Here is a 22,676-nt window from a genome sequence, read left to right on the forward strand (position 1 = left end):
TTCTTAGGCATCTGCTTGGCTGAGGGTGGAAACCTAGAGAGGTTCTTAGTGCGAGCCATGGGATCAAAACTGTTTAAACTTGTTGTTTCACTAAGGGTATATGGTAACCGTTTCTGCTTAGCACAATGGCAAAAATCACATGGTTTAGAGCAAGTAGATACAGGAAACTGCACACAAGGATATATTTGTTTGATAATATCAAATTCGCTTTAGGGTACATGACCCAATCTAAAATGCCATAAATTCTCAATAGAAAAATTTGAAGTTTCTGTAATCAAATTTGCTGTCCTAAGATTAGAAGAAAGTAAAATCTTGTCATTATGACTTTGCATGTCTAGAATCCTAGTACTCCTATTATATGTTGTATTTTCCATGTTGTCTTTATGTGCTAACTCTAATGCAGGAAAATCTAGCATGTATAATCCATGCTTTGCTCTAGTTGTCCAATCATCTTCAAAGAGGTCCAATTATATATCTCACAAAGTTTGTTATTAAAAACACATTTGCAATGCAGGCCTTTTGTAAGTTTGGAAATAGATAAAAGATTGAAGTTAAAACTTGGTATGTACAGCACATCCGTGAGATTGAATGTAGCTGAAAATATCACAGTTCCACTTATAGTTACAGTTGTGTGTGTTCTATTTGATAATTTTACCAGAATTAGTCTAATATGTCTAAAATTTGTAAAAAATGCAATGAGTGTGATACATGATCAATAGCTCCTGTATCAAGCACCCAAGAATTTGAGAAAAAACTTTTTACTGACAAAAATCGTGCAATATGAGAGCTCATGTAAAGTTTATAAATCTCTACAGGTATACCTCCACTCCATGCATTTGATTGACTGACATCTCTCACATTTGCTCCTTGAAAAAACTATGCACACTCCTACCGAAGAAAGGTAAACAGTGCATCTCTCAAATTCTGATGGAATTAGGATTGACCATCAGCTTCCTTGTCCTACTTGACATTGTGGGTGCGGCTCTCTTCAATTCCAGCAGCAATATGATTAGCCATAACTCCGTTGCTAGTCTCTTGTGGCCATTTCTGCCTTTGTAGATAAGGTAGAAATCCATGTTTGTGGTAACAAGTATCCACAAGATACCCTGCCTTGTAACAATAAGAACAGGTCTTAGGTGCTGAATTCCTTCCACATCTACTTCCACGAGTTCCTCGTCCTCTTTCTCTAGAAACATTGCTTGGATTATTGTTGAAATTATGAACTAAATTGCCCAAAGTTGGGTGTAGGAAGTAAACACTTGCTAGATCTGCAAGTAAATTGGTACTCAATTGTGGCTGCAAACTTGATAGTTGGCTTATAATGCGAGCTAGATTTCGAAGCTGAAAGCTCTCATGTGAGCCGTCCCTCGACATTAGGTCAGAAGGAGTATTGGCCATTGATGCTAATTCAATGCTCTATTTGTATTAAAAAACTTCACCTCTTTCACGATCCTCCACGCTTACCGCACCATGATAAAATCGTGATCTGGATCTGATTTTATTGAAGAAAATAAGATTGAAATGAAGAAGAAGACTCAGAGAAAGTGAATTTGTCATATGAACAAATATAAAACCTAAAATTGAAAGAAAGACCACAGAGTACATTAGAGTACATGTTGTTATCCACTATTTATAGCTATTAAAAAATTAACCTTACTAAAACCTAACTCAATATGGTAAATAAATTAACTATGGTTATGAGGTAATTACTATTGCTAGCTTTAACCTCTAACCAAAACAAACTTTTCTATCATTCTAACTAAGTTACAAAAATGAATACTATCAAAAAATTATTCAACCATAATCAGTTACAGCTTACTTTTGTGAGCCATTAGATACCAAATTAATATCATCTCCAACACTGTGCCTCATTTCTACTTTTTTGCTCCCTGGTAGTCTTGTTATCGATCTCTGTTCCGCACTGTGTATCACCGTCGTTGCTTCTCTTCTTCGCGTGGTGTCTCGTAGTCGTTGATTTTCTGCCCTTCGTCGTGTCTAAACCTCACTCACTTTTACATTTTATCTCCATGGCCAATATTTTTAAATTTTCAACCCTCTCAAGTCTCAAGTCTCAAGTCTCAAGTCTCAAGTCTCAAGTATCAAGTCTCAATCTCTAACTCTCTCTAAGTATATCTCTGTGATTCTATCCCTCTGAAATTTGAAATTTATTCTAAATATGCATATGATGTATTATTGATGATTCTGCAGAATTTTGAGATATTAATTTTTTGAATTTTTATTTGAATTCAGTGTGTTGATATTGAGTTATAAATTCAATTGTTTAATTTATTAATTTTGCTGAGATTGAATCTTAAATCCAATCTGTTGTACTTATTGTTTTGTTAAATTTTTTTGTTTGACTGTTATTGATTCAAAATAAAAATATTACCACAATTCTATATTAGATTTACTATATAGCTTCATATGATTTTGTTGAATTATGTTTATGATTTTTATGTTGGATGCATTTTTTGGATATTTTAGATGAGTGACTTGATTGGCTTGCAAAAATTTATATATACAGAATTGATCTTTTAATAATTTTATTTTATATTTAATTAAATAGATTTAATTACGATTTAATTCTGATTAGACTATTGAATCTCGCAACGTTGATAATTACTCTTTATTCTTTTTTTGTTTTTTAACCCCTCCGCCAAAGGAGAGTTAATACTCAAATTGGCCCCTAAAATTTGACCCTCGACATAATTTATCCCTCAAGGTTTCAATTGACTCTAATTGTACCATGAAATTTTGACACGCGCCTCAAATTGGCCCTTATATCGTTTTCCGTCACCGGAGAGCTGACTTGGTAATTTTAAATGACACCTGGCAGTCTCAAAATGACGCCGTTTTACTGTTGGCACCGAAATCCTTAGAAACGACGTCGTTGACATGAGAAAATGGGTTAAATGAAATCCAAACATTAACCACTTCAAAAGTGAAACCCAATTGACCATTTCTCTTCCTTCTCTTCCCGCCGTATACGTTCCCGTCAGAGAAGCACCATGGTGTCGCAGTAATGGAGGTTTGAAGCTTTTCTTACTTGTTTCGCTCCTCATTGTGAAGATTAATTACCTGAGAGTCATCTTTTTTTATAAGTGGGGTAGAATGTAAGACCCCAGATTTTAAAAAGTTATTAATAAATTATTTATGAGCTATTGTATTTATTTTAAAATTTTATTTTTAGAGATTTTTATATATAAGTTGAGTAAATTATTATTTATTATATAGAGTTCTTATAATTGAAAAAAATAGTGAATATTTTATATACCTTAATTTTAATATTTAGATTTTTGACCTTATTTTATAAATAAAGGAGAATTAATTTACTTATCTCTAATTTTTATTAAATTAGTATTCGAATGGAAAATAATTTACAACTTGTAATTGGAAGGTATGTTAAAGATAGAAATTTTATACTTAATTTGGTTTTTTGATTATTATTTTATCTTCCTAATTATTTTATGAAATTACACTACTAATCCTATTTTTAATGAAAATACCTAAACTACCCCTAAACCCTAACACTACACTCATCTCTCTCACCCAATCCTCCACCCACGGCTCACACACTCAGCACACACCTCACTCTTCCTCACCAACACACACAGACACGGTTTTGTGAGTGGAAACAAGAAAGAAAAGAAGAAAGAAAGGGAAGAGGGGGAAATAGAATCGGGGAAAGGGGGAAAAGAGAGGAAGCGTCGAGGGGGTGAGGGAGAAGAAAGGGAGCTGCCGCCTCCCACCGATCCGCCGAATCTGCCACGCCTTGCTGCCCAGCTTGCCGTCGCGCCAGCCACCCACGCCGGAGGAGAGAGAGATCGACAGAGAGAGAGACTCAAAAAGGGAGAAGGATTTGCGTCGCTGCAGCCATCCATGCCATCGTCACCGAGGGAAGCCAGTGCCACCACCGCGTCACCGTCGCCACCATCTGTCGCGCCACAACCACGCTGCGTCACCGTCGAGAACAGAGACGCGAAGGAGAGGAGGCCGCATGTCACTGTCCTCGAAGCTTTCGTCGTCATCGTGCAGAGCCGCCGCCATCGCCATCATTGCGGGCTGCTGCTGCTGCACGTGTGATCGTCGCCGCCTCTGGGTTCGTCACCGTCGAGCAGAGCCGCCGGGGAGAACCGTAGCCATCGCCATAGCTCCAGTCGCCGTCAGAAGCTGCTGCCGACACCGATCTGCATGCGCAGTCACCGTTTGGATCCTCTGCCACCGTTCGGGTCACTGGGAACATGGCTGTGATCACCGAAACCACCATCGGAGTTACCACTGTTTCAGTTCAGCCGTCCTTCCTTATTTGGGTAAGCGTTTCATTCCGGAACCTTTGAAATAGTACTTCCGTTTTAAGTTGTTTAGGGATATGAGATTTTGGTGTCATAGGATTGAGTTACGGGTCTTGCATGCTGGGTTCTAAGACGGTTGCATGAGACATCAAGCTGCTGCATCGTCATCGGAGTTGCCACTGCTATGTTCTCTGGCTTATTCATCTTTTACGTGCCGTGATTAAAGTTGCTATGGTTGAAGTTGTGTTGTTGCGGGCTGTGAGAAAAAGAGTTTCTATCGCGTGGTTAAGTCGTATTCGAGTTAGGGGCCTTTTCAAAGAACTTAATTTTATGATTTGGAGTTGTTATAAATAGATATTAATGTGATAAATGTACTTTTGGTGGTTGTATAAGCCTTATGTATTGCTGGGCCGTTTTGTGATGAACGTATTTATGGTTAGATTGGATTGTTGTTTGATTTGGTTATATGGTTGGTTGCTGAAATATTTCATTACAATTTTGGAAAACGAGTTTGGTTCATTGAAAATGGATTGAGTTTGGCTTTGATTTCTTGAATTATGAGAAGGATATGAATTTTTGAAATTAGTCTGATTTTAAACTGATTTGGTTTTGAACCCGTGGAATGGGTTGTATACTGGTTTGGTTGGGACCCAAAATGGGTGGCAAAGTCCAAGTTTTAGAGGAGATGTTGCCGAAATTTTATGAAATTCAAGATTTTGTTTTAAAATATGATTTAGAAAAGAATTGGATTCAAGAGGTTCTATTGTTGGGTTTTTGATTTATTAAGAAACAGGTGATTCAAGTTTAATCTTTTAAGGAAAGCTTATGTTTTAAGTTTGATTTAAACATGAGGGGACCTATGTTTTGCGGTTTGGTCAAAGAAGTACCTTTGGAGGAGTTTTTGCGGATTTTAAAGGAAATTGAACTTTGATTACTTAATTTCGCATTGCTTTTGAAGTATTCTTTAAATCTTAACTAAACAAAATCGAGCCTTTGGGAAAGTTTCCAATTTAAGAATGAAAAGAAATTGAGTCTTTGGACTTAAATAATGTTGGTTTTGAAACTGGTTCGAAACTTTTGGCCTATATGCCTTGGTTTTGGTTTCAAGTCTCCATTTTAAATGATTTCAGTTTGAGTAATTATGATTCTGAGGATTTCTAAAGAGTTTAAGAAGTGAGGCAGATTATTCTTCCCTAGAGTCTTGTGTCTTCTCAAGAAAGTTCCGTTTTAAGGTGATGATTGAAAGTCTCTTAGAAGTTTTGTAAAATGTTATATTAAGTGACTAAGATTTGAAAGAGAATTAATTTTGAGGAAAAGTTGATTTATGAGTTTGAAGAGATTTGAGAAATAGAAAGTGACTTATGGCTTTGATGAATGATTAAATAATGATTATGATTATGAAATGGCTTATGAATAATGATATCTGAGATACGAGTTTCCCTGGGTAAGAACCGTGGCTTGCCACCACGTGTTCCAGGTTGAATCTCGATACTCTGTTGACCCTACGTCGTAAGGGTGACCGGGCATGTATAAATTTTCGGGTATGGATAGCCCCCAGTGAGTGATTTGAATGATATATGAATGTAAAATCTATGCATAGACTCATGGGGATGCGCGACGGGGGACAGTCTAAGGTTTTCGGACTTGTCGGGTTGGCTGGATAACCGACAGATGAGCTCATTAGTCATAGGACATGCATGCATCATATGTATTTATATGACATTGTTTGGGTGTGCATATTGTATTTGGTTTGCCTATGTGAATAGTTATGTTTAATTGCTAATTGCTCTACTTGATATAACTGCTTGATTGTGTTTGAACCTTCTTACTGGTTCAGCATAGACTTAATGAACCTATGCGCGGAACAGTTTGGTCATTCATGCTGTCTAGGAAAAACTTTTAAAAAGGTTTTTAGATTTTTGAGAAATTAACAGCTTTCCCTTTTAGAAAGGATTTTGTATTTTGAAGATTAAATCTTTGGTTTTGAAAAGAAGCATAAGGCGGTTATTAATCACTGTACTTTAAAAACGGTTTTATTTTCGTATCTTATTATAGCAATTCTGTAACCTTATAGTGAGAACCCTTTCGAGGACGATGTTCTCACTCCCCTACAGGTTTTTCCCTTTTCAGGATATGGACGACGAAGCTTTAGAAGGGTTATATTCGTTTTCTGTTTATTCGACATTATTTTGTATTATCTTAGTTTTTATTTTTTCCTCGCCTTTATCTCTAGCAATTTTCGCAAGAGGGATAGGAGTTTCGATGTGTGAAGTTTATATTAGTATGATGTATATATATATATATCTTTTGTAAGTATTGTGGTTTGTTTTGTAAATGTAGTTGTATGTTGTCAGATAAGAAGTCTCTTGAGCAGTTATACGGTTTAAAATTTTAAATAGGCTCATATTTTAGTATTAAATATTTTAAAAGTCATCGTAATACCTGAGCTATTAGAGTGGCGCAGCCGGAAGCGTGACATTTTGATAGTCAGGATGTTACATTTTCAGTCTACTTCATCAGTGAAACTTTGGGAGAATGTGGTTGATTATGGTTGTTGATGATGATAGAGTTTTTGTTTGTTAGGGTTTAATTTTTTTGCATGTGTGTGACTGTGATCAACTGAATCGTTCAGTTCTTTGTCCGTTTGAGCAGTCTTTGATTCTTCATATTCCATTTTAAAATAACAATTTTACTCCTTCATATCCCATTTTAATTTAATTGTTGACTGGGTAATTTCTTGTAAAAATAAAGTATTTTTTGTGCTGAACATTGTCTGCATCAATGACCACCATAAGTATTTTATTATACATTTGAAATTAAGTGATAATGAACTTCTTGATTTTTCTTGGACATTGACATTAGTACTATGACTTGGAAGTGTCATAGATGATCATATTTAAGATTTCAGTGCATTTATATATTAAAATGGGATCCTTGAATTTTTGTCCCTCGACTAATGAACACACATGATAATTTTGCTTTCATGTGTTTCCTTGTTCCTTCTTGTTCTGTTATTTACAAGAGTATTGATATAGTAGAAAGGGAGTACTGCATTATATAATGATCATAACAAGAATATAATTTTGATAAAAAAAAATCCTACTTTTATATATGAACTTTAAGGGTATGATTACTAGTTGGAATCTTTGAGGGAAGGAATGACTTAATGATTAAAGTGGAGTCTATTTTATTTCTCAAGAACCCTTCCCTTAAATTTTCTGCATGAGTATTTTAACACGGCACTTGTTAAAAAGCAAAAAAGGCATCTTTTTAAATGCTTAATATTTTCGATAATGCATGTGATAGTTTACTTTTTCGTAATTCCTTAAAAAATTTTTACGAGATTCATTACAAATTACTTGTTCTTGTTAAGATGTGAACATTATATTGTTGTTCCATGCATAATTATTGTGCAGATTATTGCATTAAGTGGTACAGCAAATAAGCTGTTAAATGGGAAATAAAATGGATTTTTTTTGCTTTTGGTGTCTGAATTACTCTGCCATTAATTATCCTTGTAAAAAGCATAATCCTTCATGTTTAGGTATTTCAGATACTTGTGACTGTTAGTTATGTAATTGATTGTGTGAAGATTTTAACTTCTTTGTTCTACTTTGGCAATCAGTTGTGAAAAATCTTTGCCCTTTTATTCTCTTTTTTTTAGATAGGACAATGAGTTTCTCTTATTTGCTTTTCCACTTGAAGATTGAAAAAAATGCTCATTGGTTTTAACAATAATTAAAACGCAGATCAAGCTGGTATATTTTGTTGAAGGTTTTCCTGTTTATTATTATTATTATTATTATTATTATGGTTAAAGACCCCCAGTCTCCTAGTCCCTATTCATTTTGGCCATTCATAAAGTAAAATGGATTGTACTTGTTTCATTATATTCTGTGAAGTATTGGCAATGTTGAGTAGTGTTGTATGGCATAATAGTTTGATACTTGAGCCAGAGTTGAATTTACTTTGATTAGCAAAGTTGTAATTGTATCCAAATATTGTTGATTTTACTTGCTTTATTCTTTCATGTTTCATGATTAAGGATTGTATGAGACATATTAAAATTAAACCAAATACCTTTAACAAAATATTCATGTTTTTTAATGGTAGCCAAAACACTTTTAATTGATTAAGTTGTTTAATATATTAGAACTAAGCCCCAACTGAATTGTCTGTAATCTGAATTACTATTTTCAATTTATTGAAGTTAGTGTTGTTTTTAACTATTATGTCTCCTGAATCTTATTTATAGATGGATGAAGGTATAACAATTGTGTATCATCATGGAGGCAATTTTGTCACCAAACTAAATGGCAGTTTGGTTTATGACAATGATCACACTGATGAGTTGACTGGGCTGGATGAGGACGTATTAGATGTATTTTCACTAAGAGATTACTACAAGATCCTAGGTTATGATAACATGGTTGAGTGTTGGTGGCTTGTTCCTGGTAGACCTATGAAGAGTGGACTGCGAGCACTAAGTCATGACAAAGAGCTAGTAGAGATGGACTTCTATGCAAAGAACAATGGGGGAACAGTGCACATATACTATGAGCATGGAGTTTCCCAACCCATGGTAGAGGAAGAAGCACCTGAATTGATAGAGCTAACATCCAATGCCACTGGTGTAGAAAACGTTGTCAAGGGGACCACACCTAGCCCAAAGAATGATACACCAACCATTCCATCCCATATCAAATCACCCATCAATAACACAAGTGAAGGCCCTTCCGAAGAGGCATCCAAGTCCCTACCAGCATCTGCTTCCATCCCCCTGGTGAAGAAGATACCTCAACCAAAACCAGCACCTAAACCCACATCTAAGCCCAGGCCAGCAACTAAGGAGAAAACTAAGCCTACACCTAAGCCCAAACCTGCACCTAAGGAGACACCTAAGCCCATATCCAAACCTACACCTAAGCCCAAGTCCACATCCAAACCAGCACCTCAACCCAATCCCACATCAAATACAATTAAGTCCACACCCAAGTTTGGGTCCAAACCCAATCCAACACCCAAATCAGCATCCAAGCCCAATCCAACACCCAAATCAGCCCCCAAATCTAAAGCCACTTCATCCAAATCAATTCATACTGCAACAAGATCCTCTGCTAGACTAAAAGGAAGAGTAGTGGGACAAAAACAAGATACTGGCAGCAAAAAAACCTATATAAGCCTCGATGACAACAATGGCAGTGACAGTGATTCACATGACTCGTATGAATCTGCAGAAGACAGCCTATAGAAGCCTGGACCACAAGACAGTTCTACTGAATCAGATATTGAAGGTGGTCTTTCGGAAGCTAGGTTGAGGAAATTTAAGTTGAAGCATGCTCCAGGTGCTGCCTGGAAGAAGGACAAGGAGAAAATAGTAGAAGAAGATGACGGTCTGGTTGTGGAGAATTCTGATGAAGAAGTAGATTGGGCGCAAGTGCTGGGCAACAGAGAAAACAACCAAGAATCTTATGATGCATATGATCCAATTCATGATGATTCTGATGGAAACGACTCTTGAAAGTCTGAAGAATTGAAAACTCCCCCAAACTCAGATGAAGAGTGGAGTGATGATGATGTGCACCCAATCTTCTCCGAGGGTGGCCGATTCGGTGAACTAAAGCTACAAGTTGGAATGAAGTTCAGTAACAAGAATGAATTTATAGATGCTGTGAGAGAATTCACCATTCAAGAGGGTAGGGAGATTAAATTTAGAAGGAATGAGAGCTACAGAGTCAGAGCTATTTACAAGTGGACAACTGGAGAAGATGAGGATATGGTTAGATGTCCATGGGTTGCTTATGCATCCAGAGATTCTGAGGAGACATGCTGGCAACTAAAAACATTTAAGAATGAACACATATGTCCTAGGATGAGCAAAAACAGGGCAGCCAACAGGAGATGGCTTGCTGGCAAGTTGGTAAAGAAATTGAGGAGGTATCTGAGCTTAAAGCACAGTGAAGCTAAAGCATATTTCAGGAGAAGGTGTGACCTGGATCTAAACAAATCATCACTAACCAGAGCTTTAATGGACGCAAGAAATATTGTTTACGGTGATGCAGCTGCCCAGTATGGTTTGGTTAGAGATTATGCAGAAACTCTACTTAAGAGTAATCCTGGTTCAACAGTAAAGATTGGTACATATCTTCAAGGGAATGATCCTATATTTGAAAAAATGTATGTATGCCTGGATGGATGTAAGAAGGGTTTTAAGGCTGGCTGCCGCCCACTGATCGGACTCGACGGAGCCTTCTTGAAGACTCAATTTGGTGGACAAATACTCTCAGCAGTGGCTCAGGACGCCAACAACCATATATATTCAATTGCGTGGGCAATTGTTGATGTTGAGAATAAAGAGAATTGAAGGTGGTTTTTGGACCTGCTTCTTGATGACTTGGGTGACTACATGGCTAACAAATGGGCTTTTATGTTAGACATGCAAAAGTTAAATGAGTAAATGTATTTGTATAATCAATTCATATATGCTGTGACGACTGTGATTAAAAAGATTTATTTGTATAATCAATTCATACTTGCTCTGAGGACTGTGATTAGTAAATGTATTTATATAATCAATTCATATTTGCTGTGAGGACTGTGATTAGTAAATGTATTCGTTGCGAGGGTCTGTTTGAGGTCACTTAATATATTTGGGTGGTCTGTTTGAGGTCACTTAATATTTTTTTAGGGGACTGTTTGAGGCACGATAATTGAAATTTCATGTGTTACTGGTTTAGGGTTTGGCTTCAACAGTAAAGGAGCTCATGCCCAATGTACACCATTGATTCTGTGTCTGGCATCTATGGAAGAATTTTAACAAACAAAAGAAAGAGCAGGAGTACAGAGGACTATTATGGGAGTGTGCTAGGGAAACAACTCGCCATGGTTTTGATCAGAAGATGGATAGGTTAAAGAGACTCAACGAGGGAGCTTGGGTATATTTGGATAAGTGGCCTAGAGAAGCATGAACTAGGGCATATTTCTGACACGATCAAAAAATTGATAATATTTGTAACAATGCGTGCGAGGTTTTTAACTCGAGGATCAAGGAATACAGAGCTAAACCAATAATCACCTTGTTAGAGGAGGTTTGGATGTTTGCGATGCGGTCCATTGCAAAAAACAAGGTTAAGTTATCCCACCATGTTGGTAAGCTCCCACCAATCCAACATAGTAGATTGCAGAAAATCCAGAAAGAATCTCAAAAATAGACACCGATTTGGAGTGGAGATGAAGAGTATCAAAGATTTGAAATCCACGGTTGGCCTACCAATATGGCTGTTGACTTGGGAAAGAGCATATGCACCTGTAGGTTTTGGCAAATAACAGGTACTGAGGTAGCCAATAATTGCTTATTTCTATTTGTTTGTATCATTTGATTAAACATAGTTTAGATTAGATAGTGACTGGTTTGTATTCATTTAAGTGTTGTTATTTGTTTAACTATTTTATTTGTCTCTGGTGATTGGTCTTTATTTAAATAGATTGTTAGATAATGTTTCATAACATATGTCTTCGTAGGCATGTCGTGTGTCCATGTATGTGCAACCATCTCCAAGATAAATCGAAATCCTGAGGATTTTTGTAATCATTGGCTGACCATGGAAGCCTATAGAGATACCTACAAGCACTCTCTCAATCCAATACCAGCACAAGATCTTTGGGAGAGAAGTGAACAAAATAGGCCTCATGCACCTAAAATGAAGCGAAAGCCAGGGTCGATAACCCAAAAATGACGGAAGGATGCTGATGAAGAGCCATCTAATGTTAAGAAGTCAAAAACTGAAACCAAGTTGAAGAGGAAATACAAAGAATTCACATGTATTTACTGTGGTACGAGAGGGCATACAAAGAGAAGTTGCGCTCATAGGAAAGCTGATGACCTTGCTAGTGCCCTTGTTAATGCAGCAGCGGCTGTTGTTGCAAAAGAAAAAGGTTCTAAGGCTGGAGAGACTACAGATTCAGCAAATGCTGGTACTACTAACACTCAAGCTGCTGAGATTAATGAAAATGCTCCATTAGCACCAGGACAAGCTGATGATGATGCAAATGCTTCAGAGATTGTACTCACCCAACCCACTTACTCACAGCCAGAAAATCAGGAATAGGTAGTGATTTGTTTCTAATATTTGATTAACTGTTAACTGGTTTGTATTGGTTTATAATACATGAGTAAATGTTGGGTAGATCCAATTGATTGATACTATTTGATAATATATTGATTGGTTTTTATTGGGTTGTATTGGTCACTAATTCTGTTAACAATTTCACTAGGTCCCTCCATCAGACCCACATCCACCTCCACAACAGGTCACAAGGCCTGACAAGTTGCAATCTAAGAGGAAAAAAACTTTTAATGTGGACCTAATGCAAGGAGCAAGTTCTGGGATAACTACACGCTTGGCAAAGTTTATGACATTCGTCCCCACCCCGGGCTTCAAACCACCAACAACAAAATAGAAAACGATTTGCAATGTTGACTGGAAGTTGTGTAGAACATATTTTGTAGAGAGAATTTGATCAAACTATGCTCTTTTGATATTTTGTTACTATATTATGTAGAGTAATCTGTTTTGGTTTAGGATATTTGAAACTATGTTATCTAGGGTATTTGAAGTATGATACAGATACTGCTATTGCTAATGCTGTGATATTAACAATGATTAATGACTATGAATTACTTAATGAATTACTTATTTGTGGGTCCTCTGTCAAGTGCAAGAACCACAAAAGGTTCTATTAGATTTTCTTTTGTCATAACATCTCATCTATTTTTGTTTGCATAGGAACAAAGAAGATAATCATTGAGAGCCGAAGTTATTATTTTGTATTCAATGTTTTCACAAATAAACTATACACTTAAATTTATTCACTAATGGAAGTGCATACTACATATATAATTATCAGAGCCAGCTCCTGATCTTGTCTTCATATACAGACTCATAACAACTTGACCAATTTGATCAAACTATGCTCTTCTGATACTTATTTGGTCATAAGTTATACCTCCTCTTTTGTATAATCTCAGTTTTAAAGAATTTTTATAGGATATATCATTATCAAGAGAACATAAAATTTCATTTCTATTTTGTCATTAAATACATAACAATGCTTCATTCACATAACTGATATCACAATTACATATATTTCATCCCACCGAATCCATAAGCTACAATCACAATTCTAAAAATAATAACAAACACAGACAACATAATATTTCACATTTTTAATATTCTAGTTTCAGCTTTAACTGCACTAATTTTCCATCCCAAAGATATTTTCCAATGGTCTTCACTAACTGAACTTTCATTTCTGTCAACTATGGCTTCTTCTTCTTCAACATCTGCCATTTAAAAAAGTCGCACCATCTCATACCGGTAGTCTATAACACCAAAAATCCAAAAAAAATTGAGAGGAAGAACAACTACAAAACCAACAAGCATTTGAAAAATAAGACACACAATCAACTTGCAACAATTCAACCAACTCACATTATAGTTAGAGCATCCATACAATGGTCTTTCTGGATTGGAATCCGTCCTAGACCACTGAAGAATAGGACGCAACCCACAACCGCACCAATGCGGAACCTTTCCACCTCTGTCACGGTGTGTGTTCTTCACCCAGCCACCATGCGAACGAGCTTACTAGAGCTACCTGAGCCTTGGCTGCTGCTTCCCAACATTCTTCTCAACTTTTGGAGACACTCTTGTGATTTGGAAAAATTGGAACTTCTAGGTTTTATTTGAAATTTTTAGGGGTTAAATTAATGCCTTCAAATATTTTGCCACGTCATCTAATTGCAAGGGTGCCAGGTGCCAACTAAAATTGACAGGTCAGCTTTTCAGTGATGAAAAACGCCGGAAGGACCAATTTGAGGCGCGGGTCAAAATTTCAGGATACAATTAGAGTCAATTGAAATCTTGAGGGCTAAATTGAGTCGGGATCAAATTTCAGGGGCCAATTTGAGTATTAACTCGCTAAAGGAAGTCATTCGTGTTAAGAAAAAAAAAAGACCCGAAGCCTAATCTTCAAAGAAGTCCCCCAACATACTCTCTCACACTCACAGCACAGAGGCGAGCTTTCCTCAACCTTCTCTGTCAGCGCCTCTCGCCGGCCTCCATCTCGTCGCCGCCGCTCGCCGGCCCCTCTGCGTCACTGCGCTGTCTCTTTGCTCGCCCTCACTGCTCGCTGCTGCCTCCATCTCTACTCACCCTCTGCCCTATTCTCTTGTCTCCTCTGCCTCCCTCTTTTCTTCTCTGGCTCGGTTCTCTCCATCTGCGTGTGGCTAAGGTGAGTTTTTTTTTATTTTTATTTTTAGTTATTCAATCATTATTGTTTAAAATTTTGGGTGATTGTTGCTGCTGATCCTGTTTTCATTAGTTGCCATGGTTGGTTTTTTGCTGTTTTTTTTATTGTTGCTCTTTTTTGTGATTGTTGTTGTTTAGCGTTTCTTGATGCTTGCTTTTAGGTTGATTGATGCTAACTGTTGCTGTTTTTTTTTTGTGATTGCTGGTTTTTCTCTGATTGATGCTTGCTGTTTTCTTTTCCTGATTGATGCTTGCTGTTTAGATGATTTGAATCTGCTGATAGTATGATTAGATGATAGGCTCTGTCAATTAATTAGGTGATGTACTAATGTGATACTATAGTTAGATGATATTTTTTTTTTGCTTTTAAGATGGTTTAATCAAATACACTAATTTGAAGACATGTATTTAAATTTTAAATTTAATTTTAATTTTTTGAATATTTTATATTTTTAACCTGTTCAACCAGTGAACCTGAGACCCAGTAACCAGCAGCCTAACCGATTCGATGGGTGGGTTCTGACAACTATGCTTAACCTAGTAATCCCCAAAACTCCGAACCCCCATTCTCTTTTCTATTCTCCATTCACCCCTCTTCTCACTCCTCTATTTGCCTTCCTTCCTTCCTTCCATCGTTCGGAGCTTGAGTCTTGTCCCTTGCTTTTACTGTGTCCTTCTTCCATTGTTACCTCAGTTCGGGTAGGTCCTCTCATCCCTGGTTCTCCTTTTAGCTTTCAGTTTTATATTATTTGTTGTCATACCCTGTTGAACATGAAACGAACCTACCAGGGGATTTTGCCATTTTGATTATATCCAGTAGAAAAATTTTATTTTTGGTAAATGATTTTTGATTGGTGAGCTGGTTCTGAAATTTGATATGAGACATTATATAGTATCTGAAATTAGATTAAGGATGTGACAGACTTGGATGATGTTTGTAGTAACTATGAGTTTGGGTTGGAGAAATTTTTTTGGTTCTCTTCTTACATACTTTTAATTTTTTCTCTTAAGTAGTCACACTAAACCTTTTGGTTCAGTTATTAATGTCTATTGTGATTGAGTTTTGAGTGAAAAGCCTTGTTGTATATGATGATTGGTGAAGAAGCTTTCCTTTCCATCCACAATTACTTGTTCTGTTAGGAATACACAAGCTCAATTACATTCCAGCACTTCCTTTTTATTTTTTTCCTCTGATTTCTCCAATTCAAATCAATTTGTACTTTTTAAAACTTGAATAATTAAAAATCCTATGTGTAGAGCAGTGTCAATATTGAGAAATAGATTTTATATATAATAGATTTTGATATGTCAAAGCAGTCGCGTTAGCTATGTTAGCTTTCAGGGAAGTTTGAAGTTAGAGCCGTAGAGGCACTTAAAAGGCATATCTAGTTCTATAAGACATGCAAACTTTTAACTAATTAAAAGGAAACTGTGATTTTTTAGAGATCTGTTGTCATGAAAATAAAATTGGAGTTTCGTAATTTAATTATTTTCTAGTGTTTTCTGGGGAAATATAATGTTGTAGTGCGATTTATATTGTAGAGCACTTTGATTTGGTTTCCGTTATAACATATAATTTGATGGATAATTGAGCATATAATCCTATAATTAGAAATTTAGAATATAGTGTGTTATTAATAAGGGGTAAAATTGTTGAAGCAAAAAAAAAGAAGAATCATTAAAGGTTCATTCTAAATCATGGAGTTCAATTCAATGATCTCGCAGGCCCACATATAGACATTCCAAACAGCCTATCAGTGTGCACTGTACAATGTGGGCAGCCCTACAAGCTCGAGCATCAGTTTCGTCGTGGTGGCTTTCTTCACGGCAATGGAAGCTAGCATTTTCGTCTTCCTCTTCTGCCGTTGGAAAATGCACCCTTGATCTTCACGAGATTGAGAAGGTTCTAACGGATGTTAAAGCTGACGACGTTAAGGTTATACCGTCTCCCAAGTACTGTGATTGGGCTGATTTCATGGTTCTAGCAACCGGCAGGTCCACGTGGTATGTCAAGAACATCGCTCAAGCTCTAATTTACAAGGTAGGTCTGCTCGTTCTTTTTTCACATCCCTATTTACTTTTCAATAGGTTGAAAAGTAAAAGGTTTTTGGTATTGAAACCTGAAAATTTTGATACTTGAATTGGCCATTTTTATGGGTTTAATGCTGCCAAATAAGAAACCAAACATGTCTATCATTTTGTAGTTTCTAGGTTTAGTTCTTGCTATGTTATGATTTATGAATAAAACTGCTGATGCATTTTTTTGCCTTGTATTATTTTTTAAAGAAATTCAAAATTTATTTATTTATTTATTTATTTTGTTCGTTTTTGTTATAAGCAGGCTAAGCAGAAGCAAAAAGGTGCAGACCGAATGATGCTACCTAGTGTGGAAGGTCAAGCAGGAGGAAAGTGGATTGTAATTGACTCTGGTACTTATTTATTAGAGTATATACCCATTTTGGTCCTCAAAGAATTTCAAACTGGACACTTTAGTCCCCAACTAAAATTAATTAGTTGATTGGTCCCTAACAATTAATTACATCAGTCACTTAGGTCTTTTACTTCGTTAACTCTAACGGAGGACAAAATAGTCCCTGACAATTCTAACAGGGGACAAAATGGTCCCTGACAACTCTAACAAGGGATAAAATGATCCCTGACCCCTTTATTCGAAAATGACACTGTTCTTCTCCAATTTTTATCATATCTCGCATAACCCTAACATTTTCATACTCTCCTTCTTCACCTTCACAGTCTTCTTTTCCATCTTTTCCTTCCTCCTCTTTAGCTCCAAGATTAAGCTATGGTATAATTGTCACACGTATCGCACCTACCTCAACATGTCATGGACTACACACTTCCTAAATCTTTGTGACTGGTACATCCACCTCCTCTGCACTTCACCCACCAAAAGCATCCACTTCCACGTCTTCGATAACATCACCTCCAACCCCGACACGTCCATGACATCATCAAGACCAAGTTCCACAACTACTCCAAAGGCACGCCTTTCTCCACTCTCCAACAAGCAATATAGATTGTTGGACATTAGGACATCATGAGAAGATTCTCCTTCGACATCATATGCAAATTCTCATTTGAAATAGACAGCGAGTGCTTGATTCCTTCTTTTTCAAAGTCCAAGTTAGCAGACATCTTTGACCTCGCATCCAAGCTATCAGTACAACAAGCAATATCGTCGTTGCCGCTCATATGGAAACTGAAGCGATTACTGAACATTAGTTCAGAGAAGAAACTGAAGGAAGCGATTGGAGTGGTGGACAATGTGGTCATGGAGATGATAGGGCAGAGGAAGAGGGAGATGGCAACGACGATGACGGGTCTTAACAAATCAGACTTGCTGTCTAGATTCATGGGATCCATCGAAGACGATAACTAGTTGAGAGACATAGGCATTAGTTTCCTGAGTATGAATTGGTTGAGAACAAGTTGAGGATTTTTTTCTTGTGAACATTAAATTTATAGAGTGTGCAATGTGTAGTTTGAAATTACAGTGTTAGACTGCTAGTGTTATGCGAGATATGATGGAAATTGGGAGAGAACAGTGTTGTTTTCGAACAGAGAAGATCAGGGACCATTTTGTCCCCTGTTAGAGTTGTCAGGGACTATTTTGTCCTCCGTTAGAGTTAACGGAGTAAAGGACCTAAATGACTGACGGAATTAATTGTTAAGGACCAATCGAATAATTAATTTTAGTTAGGAACTAAAGTGTCCGGTCTAAAATTCTTTGAGGACCAAAATGGATATATACTCTATTTATTATTATTATATTCTTTTCCATCATTCTTTGTCTCTTTTCAAATTTTCTTGTAAAATTTAGAAATACAACAAACCGAGGTGAAATCTAAGTCTGCACACAGGTAATGATATTCAGAATGACATGCAACACTCAAAATACATTCCCATATTGGTTAAGAAAAAGAAATGTGCTTTTATCTTGCATAGTATTTTCTATTTTTAATTTTTATCTTTGCCTTTTTAACTTTTGTTATAAAAGTAAATGTCAATTTATTTGTTGGGTTTTCTTATTCTAAACATTTTTTTTCTTTTCCTTTGGGATTTAGGTAAAGTGGTAGTTCATGCACTCGAGAGATTCAGACATGAGTAGTTGATTTTTTATTTAAACAAAGTACACACTAAATTCACAAATGTTCAACAAGAATTGATTTGTCACATTCTCTTTTTCTTCCAAATTTTAGAAGAAATAAATATTTGCGTACACCAATATTAATAAATTCATTAAAGCACTTGACTGTCTAATAAGAATTTGGATCATCTACATTTTGAATTTTTACTTTAGAAAGTAAAGTGTGATCTTCTATTTTTGAATGGTTTTTCTCTCATATTTACTTTTGGTCCCACTTATGAAATAAATGGTAAAAGATCACACTTTACTTTCTAAAGTGAAATTCAAAATTTAGAGAATCCGAATCCGTCTAATAACCTCTCTTGTAATATATATGCACTTAGGGGTGTGCATGGGCCGGGTGAAACCGGGTTTGATGTGACCCAGACCCGACCCGAAATATATATCGGGCCTATTTATTAGACCCGAACTCGGCCCTAGACCCGATGAAACCTATACACTTTCGGGCCACGATTATACCGGGTAAAAACTGGGTGAAAACCGGGCCGTTAACACTATATTACCTTGATACATTCTTATAAGCTAGCATGTAAAAATATCCAAATTTCCAAGACTCCAACCATTATTTAACATGGTAAAATTCACTTAGAAAATATAACAAGAACCAACTCTTCTCTAAAATTAAAGCATAATCATAATCAATACTAATATTGTCTAATAACACCAAATAGTTAAATCAATATAAATAACACAATATTATACAATAGTCTAAAATCTTATGTATTTTAAATATAAAACATTAACTTATAGTCTTATACTAACTAATAACACAAAATATTAAGGTTTACAATACTTAAATTCCATATAAGAATAGCCATCATACATCACTAATAACACAGAATATTAATGGTGTATGATGACGGGTCACCGGGCCGACTTCGGGTGACCCGAACCATGGCCTGGATCCGACCCTAGACCCGGTAAAATCACACCAAAATAGCCCCTAAAGTATTCGGGACCGAGTCGGATCTTCGAGCCGGGTCGGCCATGCACACCCCTATATGGGCTCAATTTTATCGAAATGGAACCTATACGTGTGCTTTTCTTGGATATGGAAGCATGGGGGACTAGACGTATATGTGGGACAGCTTTTTGTCAGTGTCACAGAGAAGAACTCGGACCGTGCGTTTTCTTTGTTTATAAATTTTGCCTATCAAATCGCACGGTCCGATTTGTATGCTAATGAGAAATAAAATTTGGGGTGCTATAAATCGGACCCTCCGTGTTACCTTAACGTGGTTTTTTAATATGCAATGTAGTACAAGTCGCATGGTCCGAGTTCCATGCTTTGATTTTGAAAAGAACTCGGACCCTCCGTTTTGAGTACAGATCGAAATTGTTTTGGTGAACTGAGAGCTGAAATCACATGGTGAATGAAATCGGACTGTCCGTGGGGGTGGTGTCAACTCGCAGGGTCCGAGTTGTTCCCTCCTAACACCACAAACATGTTAAGCACACCCCTTCTCCATAATGGAGTCCAACACGTACTCTAGCGCCATATGTAAATTAAAAAGCGCCCTATATGCACTTGATTATAAGGCAAAATAAAATCCTACTAAATTAAAGCTAGACCTTAAATTTATAAAGACATATTTTTACAAGGCTAGGCAAAACAATGCAATGTCTTATATATATATATTTCATAAAAATTTATTGATCATATCAAGAATTCATCTTTGCACAGTGCCTCAAAAGTGCTTAATTCTTTTTCTTTTTTGCATTCTTCCATCAACCAACTTTGAACCCATTAACAGAATAATGATTCCTTAAAGCTCATGAGAAAAATTTGTAATCCTTGGCTGACATAATGATATTCCTCGTTGCACCAATAGGAGATAGTGTCATTATTAATAGTCCAATAATAATGCATATCTGAAATTCAATGATAAAAGAACAAAATTAGCTTCTGTCTTTACGAATAATTTTTCAAATTGAAGATGAACTTATTAATAATCAAATACAAATAAATTTACCCAATTAATCGTCCAGGACAAGCCATATTTTTTAGGTTTCTTGAGCTTAAGCCATATGATGCATGGAAGCTGCAAGTAGCCATAAAATTATATAAGACCAATAATAGCTAAACATGTATATGCATAGTATGTACTAGGTTGGATCAAATATAAATATCTATTATTATTTATTCATATTTTTTCACATTCTCCATCAGTGTCTTTGTAGATTAGATTTCTAAGAAATGAAGCAAAAAATGTTATTTTTTCTAAAATTCTTTTTTTTTATCTCTCTCCAAAATTATATTTCACAAATACTTTTAGAATACAATCATATTACATATATACAAAAAAAACCAGTTATGCCTACAAAATATATATTAAAAAAATAAATACAAATTAAAAATAAATTAAATAATACATGTATTTAATAAATAAAAAATAATTTGTTGACTGGTTTTTTTATATGCATTTAATATTTCTATTTAAAATATCAAATAATAATAACATATCCTACTTACATAGTAAGAGGTGGGAGCAAATGCGAATCCACCAAGAAATCCAAGAAGAGACCCAAAAAATGGGACACAAATTCCTATGAACATTGTAATTCCTGCACAATATATATAGAATTAGAAAAGTTGGAGTTTTGTTGCTAGAAGCCATTCCAAATCAAGTGATAAATGAAGAACATACCAACATATAGAAAGCAAGTTGTGAATCACAGGGTAGTAGAAGGTGAGAAATTCAAGCGTGTAACCAAGAAGGTTTCAATCATATCAAACACTGGCATTGCAAATACCTGTTTTACAAAAAATAGTTATAAAAATGAAGTAATAAAAGGAGTAAGTGTGAAAGTGAAAAGTGACCTGGTAGCCTCCAACAACATGGATGACAACAAACAAGTTAGCAATGCCAATAAGCCAAGCAGGGCGTTGGAGTGTGATGAGGATGTTATCATCCACAGAATTTCCAAACATGTAGTACCCAATAAAGGCAACAGGGAAGTAGCATAATGCAACTCCAATGTATGCCAAAACACACCCTCTCCACATTGGTATCTTAGAAGGTTTATCCGCAGTTGAAGGCATTGTGGCTTGGATTTCAAGAACCACATTGTGGCCTGCGTATGCAAATGCCACATCTCCCAATGCAGAGAAGAAATTGAACACACCATCGTTCGTGCTTTTCATTTTTACAGTTGAAGCGGGAGAGGGAAAACTAAAGTTCTTTTTAGCAATTAGAAGTCAAGCCTTAGTTTCTTCTGCTTTAGTTTTCCCTCTCCCACTTCAACGAAAAAAAATGTGACCAAACAAACTATAAACATGTATGTATGTTCCTTTCTCATTCAGAAAAAGAAAATCATCTTAACTCTATCTTATTCGTTCTTAAAACGTATTTAGAGGCCGATTGGGTTGTTATGGCTTTTGAGAAAGAGGGAGGGGTTTATTTATATAGAGGATTCGGTGAGTATGCAATTACCTTAATGCCCCTACCTATTCCCAACTTTCAGATACGCGTCTTCCTTGCCGGCATAGGCTCGCATGGTTTAGTTGAGCCTTACAGGTGTGTGTGGTTGAAGAAATTTAGATTCTCTAAATTTTAGATTTGTCCTTTATAAATAAAGTATAATCTTTTATTTTTGAATAATTTTTTTCTTATATTTATTTTTAGTCCCATCTATAAAATAAATGGTGAGAGATCATACTTTAGTCTCTAAAGTGAAATTTAAACTTTAGAAAATCCAAATCCTGATTAAAAGATTAATTTTTATGCCTAAGAATATCATTATTAAGAATATAATTTCTTGGAATAGTATTACAAAGTATATAGCATTTTTATATTTGATTTGTAAAAATAAAATCTATAAAATATTAATAATGTGCCTAGAAATATTTTAGTTTTTTTGTTCATATTTAATATATTTAGAAATTATTAATATTTTGTCCAAAAT

At 35.9% G+C, this 22,676-nt stretch overlaps 2 protein-coding genes and 1 pseudogene across 2 annotated transcripts in view; 1 reads left to right on the forward strand and 2 right to left on the reverse strand.

Moving 5' to 3' along the window:
- LOC107622430 (lysine histidine transporter 2) overlaps positions 1 to 21,335 on the reverse strand; it is a 39,897-nt gene extending 18,562 nt beyond the window's left edge. The window contains exon 1 of the mRNA XM_021113518.1: positions 21,244 to 21,335. The gene's annotated coding sequence lies outside the window, so the exon portion shown is untranslated. The remainder of the gene's footprint in view (positions 1 to 21,243) is intronic.
- Positions 14,470 to 18,731, forward strand: LOC107620186 (protein Iojap-related, mitochondrial-like). Its single transcript, XM_021114456.1, has 4 exons — positions 14,470 to 14,585; positions 16,328 to 16,643; positions 16,944 to 17,031; positions 18,688 to 18,731. Exons 2-4 carry the CDS (start codon positions 16,374 to 16,376, stop codon positions 18,729 to 18,731), a joined length of 402 nt encoding a protein of 133 aa, XP_020970115.1. The 5' UTR covers positions 14,470 to 14,585; positions 16,328 to 16,373.
- Positions 20,293 to 21,948, reverse strand: LOC107620187 (annotated as a pseudogene).

This window comes from Arachis ipaensis, chromosome B10, assembly GCF_000816755.2.
Source record: "Arachis ipaensis cultivar K30076 chromosome B10, Araip1.1, whole genome shotgun sequence".
NCBI lineage: Eukaryota > Viridiplantae > Streptophyta > Magnoliopsida > Fabales > Fabaceae > Arachis > Arachis ipaensis.